At 35.2% G+C, this 8,349-nt stretch overlaps 2 protein-coding genes across 2 annotated transcripts; both read right to left on the reverse strand.

Annotated features, from left to right (window-relative positions):
• Positions 1–335: 335 nt before the first annotated feature.
• LOC140966944 (actin-related protein 6) lies at positions 336–4,002 on the reverse strand. The gene is made up of 7 exons (XM_073427261.1): positions 3,215–4,002; positions 1,482–1,698; positions 1,343–1,406; positions 1,098–1,182; positions 967–1,017; positions 828–890; positions 336–746 (listed from the first exon to the last, which is right to left on the reverse strand). Exons 1-7 carry the CDS (start codon positions 3,904–3,906, stop codon positions 617–619), a joined length of 1,302 nt encoding a protein of 433 aa, XP_073283362.1. The 5' UTR covers positions 3,907–4,002; the 3' UTR covers positions 336–616.
• A 226-nt stretch (positions 4,003–4,228) lies between these two features.
• On the reverse strand, positions 4,229–7,797 carry LOC140966945 (uncharacterized). The gene is given in 8 exon segments (XM_073427262.1): positions 4,229–4,978; positions 5,380–5,480; positions 5,994–6,143; positions 6,251–6,367; positions 6,477–6,548; positions 7,445–7,555; positions 7,671–7,700; positions 7,702–7,797. Coding segments are annotated over 8 exon segments (990 nt in total). The 5' UTR covers positions 7,783–7,797; the 3' UTR covers positions 4,229–4,650.
• Positions 7,798–8,349: the final 552 nt, after the last annotated feature.

Raw genomic sequence — 8,349 nt, forward strand, 5'->3', positions numbered from 1 at the left:
TGTTGCATTATTATTCATGCAGGATTGCTAATCTATCACACGTCTCTATGTTAAGTTATTATTCAAAAGTGAGAATGCACTAAAATAATTGTTTATTATTATTTCATCCTAGAATGTTGGTTTCAATGTACTTTTATTTGGATGTTTTCAAATAATAATAATTATTATTATTATGATTATAAAAAAATAAATATTACTATGGTTATTATTGTCATGATATATTATTATCTTTATCATCATTATTACATAAAATAATAATTAAAAATAAACTAAAATGCTGTGGCAGGATACCATAGAATTGTTGCACGAGAATTGATGTAAATGTGATTATTACCTGTTTCTAGACCAGTGGATCATGCATTACACTTGTCAAGTGAGAATTATACAGCTTGTATCATTTAAATTCAATAATATAATTTTTTTAACTTGAACCTCCTATATTTTTCTCAATTGTGATCCTTGAAACATTCACAAAACAAATCTTGAATCAAGAAACAACGCATATACACGCCAGCAATAGTCCATGAAAAATATGAATAAAATCAATCACACATGCTGTACACAACCGGGTTCTAAGAGAGACTCTCGTACAACATTTACCTGGACGATCTCCAAATTAGTTAAAAAATCTCTTGTGACACCTAGCAGATCCGCACTCCTCGTATTCGGACTTGGTGATACACATAGCCTCAAAATCAGGACTAGATGCTAAAAGAGATCCCCCACGCCAAACACCTATAATTGGACTGTGGAGCCAACACAATCGAGTCATAATCAGAAATGAAACATGAATCATTTGCAAAAATGTTCAAGAGACAGGTGTTTACTCTTCTTGAGTTGTTATTTTCACTTGGTAGTCATCAGGAATAAGGGGTCGAAGTTCTCTTTCTCTGGTTACATTAATTAATGTTAGTATCCGAGCTGTATCAAAAAGAAAATTCAGAGAAAGTAGAAGATGATGCATACAGTCTTTGAGCAAATCGAGGGAATAATGTGCTGCCACCAGTCAAAATAATACTGCACAGAAGATTGTAAAGAATTGAAGAAAATCCACAATAAAATTCCAAGATAACAGAAAATTATATTTTTAATGCTACCTTTCATATAACACAGGGTGAAGATGAGGATGGCAGGAGCTAACAGCTCGGATTATGCACTCTGCAAGACCTGCCTGGTTCATTCCTGCGCAACATTGGCATGACCGAAAAAAATTCAAATTGCAGCTGTTTACTATACGAAATGGAATATAGAACAGAATCTAATACACTGCTGACAAATATTGATTAAGCATGGATTTAACAAACCATTGACAACCAATTCGACTATGGACTTGTAAACATACCCAAATCAGCTGGTCTAAATATCATCTCCGGAACTAGGAACCGCTCATTGGTCAGACTAAATTCCTACAACAAAAGGTCCATTTACAATTTGGGAATAAAATAAATGATTGTAAAGAACTTGAACAAGATGAGGAATACATTTTTGGTCAGGTCAATATTTCTCCTGTCCTGACGTTTCTGAGCAACATCATGACACTCCGTGTAATCCTTTTCTCCTGCAGGGGAAAAAGGTGCTCCATCATCCAAGGAGATATGCCTCTTTGCTTCATCAGGATCTTTCACAAAACCCTTCATATAAGTGATGCCATCAGGAAGCACGTAAGTACACCTAAATATATTATCGTTACCAGGTCTCCTGTACATTCATTTTCACGGATGAAAACATGCCAAAATGAATTTCTAGAAAGTAAGAGTTCATAATACACAGAAGCGGGAATCAGTCGATGTATAAAATTGGAGGATAAGATATCATTTGATGATGAGGTAAACCAAAAATGCATCACCTAAATCACATGTGCAACATCGAAGAGATAATACAAGGCTAGTATTTCAGTATTTCCACGGACATTACATAAACATAATACCCTCGGTATATTTTCCAGCGGCTCCTATAAAAAAGATTAGGCTTACACTGTTGGATAAATTTTCACCACACATGACTTAATCACGAAAGACCTACAAATTATCAATATATTTTCCTACATGGTCCAAGAAAGGAACAAGATGAATCCCACAGACAGATAAATTATAAAGAGCACTATGTTTTACATCAACAAATAAACATGACAACTATATAGTTAAAATTCCAATTAATGGTTTAATTTACAGTTGTTAAACCAGGTAAATAAAATTAAGATATTTTATTTTTCAAAATAAATGAGGCTTTCAAGATGATAAAACCAGGGAAATCTTGTTAACATGGTGAGATTCCAATTGAAGTATGGAAGTGTTTCGGAGATACTGCAATAGTTTGGATGCCTATATTCTATGATAAGATATCACAGATGAAAAAAATAACTCGAGTGTAAAGAGAAAGTATTACTGTTCCAGAATACAGATATAATAAAGAAGATATTGAGAGTTGAACAGTCACAGCCAAAATTTTAAAGAACACTAGCAATGTTATATGAATTTTATCATGTGTGCTTCTTGCTACTGCTTAGCACTTTTGCTTTTTTCTGAGATAATGTGGTAGAGTTTGCACAAAATATTTCGCATACTATAAAAACTAATGGATCACCAAAAGCTCGAAGGAGATAGCCTAACTATAGTATTTCATCTTTGTCACTACATGTGTTAACTGTTAAGTCCATGATTGGGAAACATATGACCGAAAGTAATATCCAAACCTTATATGTACTCGTTGATCATCGAACAATTGGCAACAAAGACCACCCAGACCAACTAAATGCAACATATAAAGTTTACTATCATCTGTCATTTTAAATATGTGAATTCATGCTTTTTTAATTCCATGGTAGAAATCTCTTTTTTCCTCGAGCTCGAGCTCATAGTAGATAGCTCAACTGTGGCTCAAGCTCAACGTTTTACTTTTGTATAATAAAAGCGTTGTTCAATTTATAAAATTATATTTAGTTACATTATTTTTAAATAAATCTTCGATATAGAAACCAGTTATCTGTAGCTTTGATCACGAAAGAGATCATTCACGTAAAACTCAAAAAACTACTTCATATGGACTGAGCATTTGAATTTTCTCAATAATGGCATTTCAGTCGACTAAAGATTTAAACAAGCTACTCGCTGGGGGTAGACAAGTGGAATCGTTGTTGTCAACCTAGTTAATTCAACTTCAGAAACAAAACAAGCAATGCAAAGAAAACGAACTCAAGGCAAGAACGCATACGCACCTGGCAATCTTGAGGTCTCTTTGAACATCAAGAGAAACAAAGCAAAGCCTCTCTTTCACATCATCCATTATAAAGCTCTCATCCATCACATTCACACTCCTATAACTCACCAACTCCTTCAGATAATTCGTCAACGCCTTCCCCCCAAGATCCATCCTTTTAACACCATAATTCAGCGTGAAGTTCTGAAACACCGGCGCCGCATGAGTGAAACTGAACCCGCAGTCCACCACCAAGCTACACTGCGCTTTCGAAATCAAACCGTATGGCCTCCTAGACGCCTCATACAAATGCACAAGCGACGGCGAATCGGCCACGAATAGGGACTTGAAGTTGAACTCTTCGAAGATGATTTCGTCGACGGAGCGTTGAATGGAGGGGAGCGTGAAGAGGGGTTGGGTGAGGAGAATGGAGGTGTTGGGGGGGTGGATTTTGAGGAGGGTGGTGAAGAGATGGGCCCATATGGATGACTGGAGGTCGGGGTTGATGAGATGGCCGCGGTCGAAGGGGCGGCGGAGGGTGGCGGAGGTGAGGTCTTCAGATGGGGAGAGGAGTTGGTCGGCCAGGAGCCACTTCTTGGAGGAGGGCGGGCGGGCGGTGCAATTGGGGACAATGCAGGTGGGGTCACGCTCGCCGCCGAAGCCTGCTTTGATGAGGCCGCCGCCGTTGTCTAGCACCACCACGTTAGACATTTTTTTCTCCGAGTCTCTGGAAATAGCACTCTGAATTTTTATATTAGCCAAAAATTCAATCTTGAAAAGAAAAAAGAATTACATTTCAATTCAAAAATGCCCATTCACTCTTTTATCAGTAATAAATAAGAATTATATTATATCATATTATTAAAAAATATGAGAGTACCTTAGACGGAAATACAATCAATAACTATCAAATTATATGCTAATTTATAAAGATAAAATTGTTCATGTATTCCAAAGAAAATCCATCAAGACTTTGATTGTTCTTGTCATTTTTGGATTTTAGTTTAAGTGCTCACTTCCTTATTGTCACCCAATTCTATGCTTCAATCATCCACTTCTTTTCCTTTCGTTTTTCAAAAATTTTAGAAACATATTTTAAAGTTGAGTTTGTACAAACTCAATAGATATATGAATTACATTCTAGAGAAAATAACATGCAACGTGCATGATCGGCAAACGTGACTTGGTCTGGGTTGGATTCTACGGAGGACAGAGTTCCCCATGGCTCTAAATAAATCATGCTTTATTTGGGCTACACATTTAACTTGATTTGTATTTCGTTAAACGCATATTTATGCATATAAATGAACCCTGGCCATTACAAAAAACTTTCAGATGCGTCCATTCATTAACACCTTACTTTCCAAAAACATAGGACATAATCAGACTCAGTAGTAAAATGTATCTCCGATTTTTTTCTGTACGGTGCTCCGAGTATCACGAAGAAATAATAATCTAAAGTATATCTTCATCTTGTTGAGGATATATTGAGGCATCCTCAATTGGCATTGAAGGAGGAGTTCCAGGCGGAATACAAGCTGCGCCATTCTCACCAGCACATATACACAGTGCCTCGGCATCCCTGAGGATTGTGTCGAGGTCAATATGACCACTCATCTCATTGATAAATTTTAGAAGCGAGTCAAAATCCATCTGTTCCCCAATTATCTTATTTTGGTATCGCTTAAGGATCGCGACACAAACATAGAGATGCAGATGCTCGCTTGGATAATGAGTCCATAGTACCTCCCACATACGCATTGTCTTCTCATATTCGAATTCCCTGCGATAATCAGAATCACCCACTAAGCAAACTGAAACATAGATACAACGTTCACGAACAATACGTTTTTCTATCTCTAACGTGTTTTCCAAATTCATACTGACACAATTCTTTAAGCTTACAGCTCAAAAATCAAATAGAGGCTGCATGTGCTTTGTCTTGGATCGGAATTCACAACATCCACCTCAGTAGTTTTTTATGCTACATCATTTAATTCATGCTTAAGGAAATAATTTAAGAAAAAAAACTAGGAACCCGGCGGTGGTTTAAAACCTAGAAAATCAAATGACCATGATTTCGCCGTTAGCTGCCAACCTGAAGGTGGTTATTTCTTGATTGAACTAAATGCAAAATTCAAAATATCTGAGATGAGATGAGATGAAAGCAGCAGTCTCACTTGCCTCTTAAATTGTATAAGAATCCAACGGAAACAGAAGAAATAATTCAAGCAGTCATTCTGCTGAAAGTAGTTATGCAATGGGTTGTCTAACAACTCGACCAGCTGCATGATATAAAAAAAATATAAGTTACTTATGTTGAAAAAAACTCGAAAAAAAAAAAACCATATTATTGCCCAAGTGAAACACCTAAGATAAACATATGGAACAAAGCGTCAGAAAAGAAGACATGTTGAGCAAAGTGCAGTGACCAAGATATGTACGGAAAGGCAAAAGAGAGAGAGAGCTCCAATTTTAAAAGCTTCTAGCAGGATAACTTTTAATTTGATCACACAACGGTAAAAAATCTATTTTTGTGGTTTCCAGCACAAAATTTCAAGTGATCATGTGAGCACAACATAGATAAAGGACATGAAAAAATTCCCGGGAAATTATAACCAATGTAAAATATCAATGTCATGTTGAAAATCTGTCACATCCTGAAAATCAAAAGCAACAAGTTTGCAACAATAATCATAGATCTACAAAAAATAATAATAGATCCACTTCCCGTAACACAATCAATAGATGAAATGCACAGAGATGCAAAGCGATAAATAGTAACAGAAAGAAAGAACCTTTGACAATGCAAAAAGTTGAGAGTGCATCCCACTTTGGTCACGATTGAAATTGGGTCCTAAGCGTTCCATAAGCGAAACAAAGCACCAAAAGGATTCTGATTCTTCTCTCATGACATACACAATGGGAGAGAGGAGATCACTCATGCCCTATGAAAAAAAGTATTAGCTAGCAAGTAAATATAGGTATTGACCATGGAAATGCGTAGAGTGTTTCACAAGCACTTGTCAAACTTATGAGGCTTAAAGTTGGCTACCTGACAATACCCAAGATCAAAATTATAAAATGAATATGTCAACAGAATGTCACGTAACATATACACGTTGGAATTATCGTCCCCATCATAAAATGAGAGAGACCTGTCAGTCCTAACCTGGAAATGGAAAACAAAATCGGAAAAACATTATAATTCTAATAATTTTGTCATGCATCATGATCTAAGAATGCGTATATGAGCAATGAAATGTGCTAGAAGAGTATACCACATCTTTATCGATAAGACCTTTTCTCTCCCTGAATTTAGTAAATCTTTTTGCCTGCTCTGGCGAAATGCTCTGCAAAAATTAGAACTAAACTCTTCAGATAGATTGCAACTAGGCGTGCAGGATATATAACACAACTTAGGAAGGAAAACCTTTAGATATAATAAATTCCGAACTTTATTCTAAATGCTTCCTTTGAGATCTCAATCATGAAACTTCACTTCCATTTTTAGGACAGTGCCCACTGAAATTTTCACATTACATGAAGTATCTTATTTTACAAAACATTCACTCTAAATATCAAGTTCAAGCTAAACTGTTCCCTGCATGATTGATATAACACAAAAACCTGTAGAGAACCATATCAGCATTTGCCTCATAGTTGAATAACATATATCTTTAAAAAGCTCGAGCTTGATAGAAATGTAAGACCAATAGACCATTAATATTTAATATATCTAATCCGCCCTGGATCGTGCAGGTGGAAGACTTTATAAAAGCCTAGAGCATAACTTTTTTAGTTATTTTTTAGCAAAATAGTGGTGAAGACGAAGCCAAAAGCTCCAACTCTCTACCATATTGAAGGAACCTCCTATAAGAACTAAAATATTAAGAAGGTTATTTATTTTTACTCTCCAGAGGAGTTGTCGAAGGACTTTGCTTATGTATTACATCTTGATGTTGTAAAAGTTGGGCCCTTATTTTAGGCTTAAGAGGACAACTTGCATTCAAAAATACATGTTCCCTTTCCACGGTTAAACAATAAAAATTATATTAAGTTCATTATACAGTGTGCTAAAAATTCTCAATTGAATACGAAAAGAACTCAAAAAAATCTCATTTTAAAATATTCTCAATTGAATAGGAAATGCAAAATAATTTGTAACCAGATATTATAACAAAAATCAATATTATAACCAAGAATTACTCCTGAAATATACGTAACAAAGTAAACATTATCCACAGACCTGCCACTGTCTTTTTAATGTTTCATACTCTGACTTCTTAATGGATACAAGGTATTCCCTCTCGGCATATGTTGAATCATATGAATGATAGCCTAATAAAAATTTCCAAACCTGTAAAATTACAAGGGAATTGACATCATAACTGAGGAGAAAAAAGGTAAATATATCAATTCACAAACATAAAGTCCTCCAGCATCAACACAAAAATCTCAATTAATAAACATACCCCCTTTCGCATATTGTGCTCCATGCCCCCCGTAGAAAATTCTCTTTCTCAATGTTTCTGAATCCACTATTCTCCCTTTTAAATCCGAGAAGGTAGCCCACTGCAAGTACATATTTTAAATCCAAAGTTCAAACCAGACATAATATTCATGTTATAAGCAATTGCTCTGGTAGTAAATAAAATGTTAAAGGAAAAAGCAACAGAATCTTATTGTCCATATCAATGATGAGGATAAACAAGTTAACTAAGGAGAAAAAAAAATCAATGCATACTTTACAAGTTCAACTGAAACAGGACAGATTCATGAACACCCAAATACATCTCATCCTTTATTTCTTATTTTTTTATTTTTCCCCTTATCATCCGTGAAAATGTATTTCTATTTCATGGTTTTTACAAGAAGCGAAGGCATCGCTACGTTGGGCTTCAGTCTCGTTTTCAATTTTAAAAATTTGAGGAGTTTCATAATAATTTTAAAATGGTATTTGGATAAAATGATTTATAGTTTATTTCACATATCAAATAGCAAAATCATACAATAATTAGCTGAGAACCACGAGGGGAAAAAAAGAGTGAATACTTAATAAGTTTGATTTCGAGTAATTGTCTCGGAAATTGGAGTAACATTTAAAATTACAATTTATGAAAGATAACTTGGGATAGATATTCAAAAAGAACT

This window comes from Primulina huaijiensis, unplaced genomic scaffold, assembly GCF_012295235.1.
Source record: "Primulina huaijiensis isolate GDHJ02 unplaced genomic scaffold, ASM1229523v2 scaffold208304, whole genome shotgun sequence".
Taxonomy (NCBI): Eukaryota; Viridiplantae; Streptophyta; class Magnoliopsida; order Lamiales; family Gesneriaceae; genus Primulina; species Primulina huaijiensis.

What these genes read in the sequence shown, in the direction of transcription:
- LOC140966944 (XM_073427261.1), bottom strand. Translation starts at nt 3,906, where the DNA reads ATGTCTAACGTGGTGGTGCTAGACAACGGCGGCGGCCTCATCAAAGCA. An exon ending in ATATTGACCTGACCAAAAAT is followed by an intron (nt 1,407 to 1,481) that starts GTATTCCTCATC and finishes CTTTTGTTGTAG; the next exon opens with GAATTTAGTCTGACCAATGA. An exon ending in AAAATAACAACTCAAGAAGA is followed by an intron (nt 747 to 827) that starts GTAAACACCTGT and finishes TTGGCTCCACAG; the next exon opens with TCCAATTATAGGTGTTTGGC.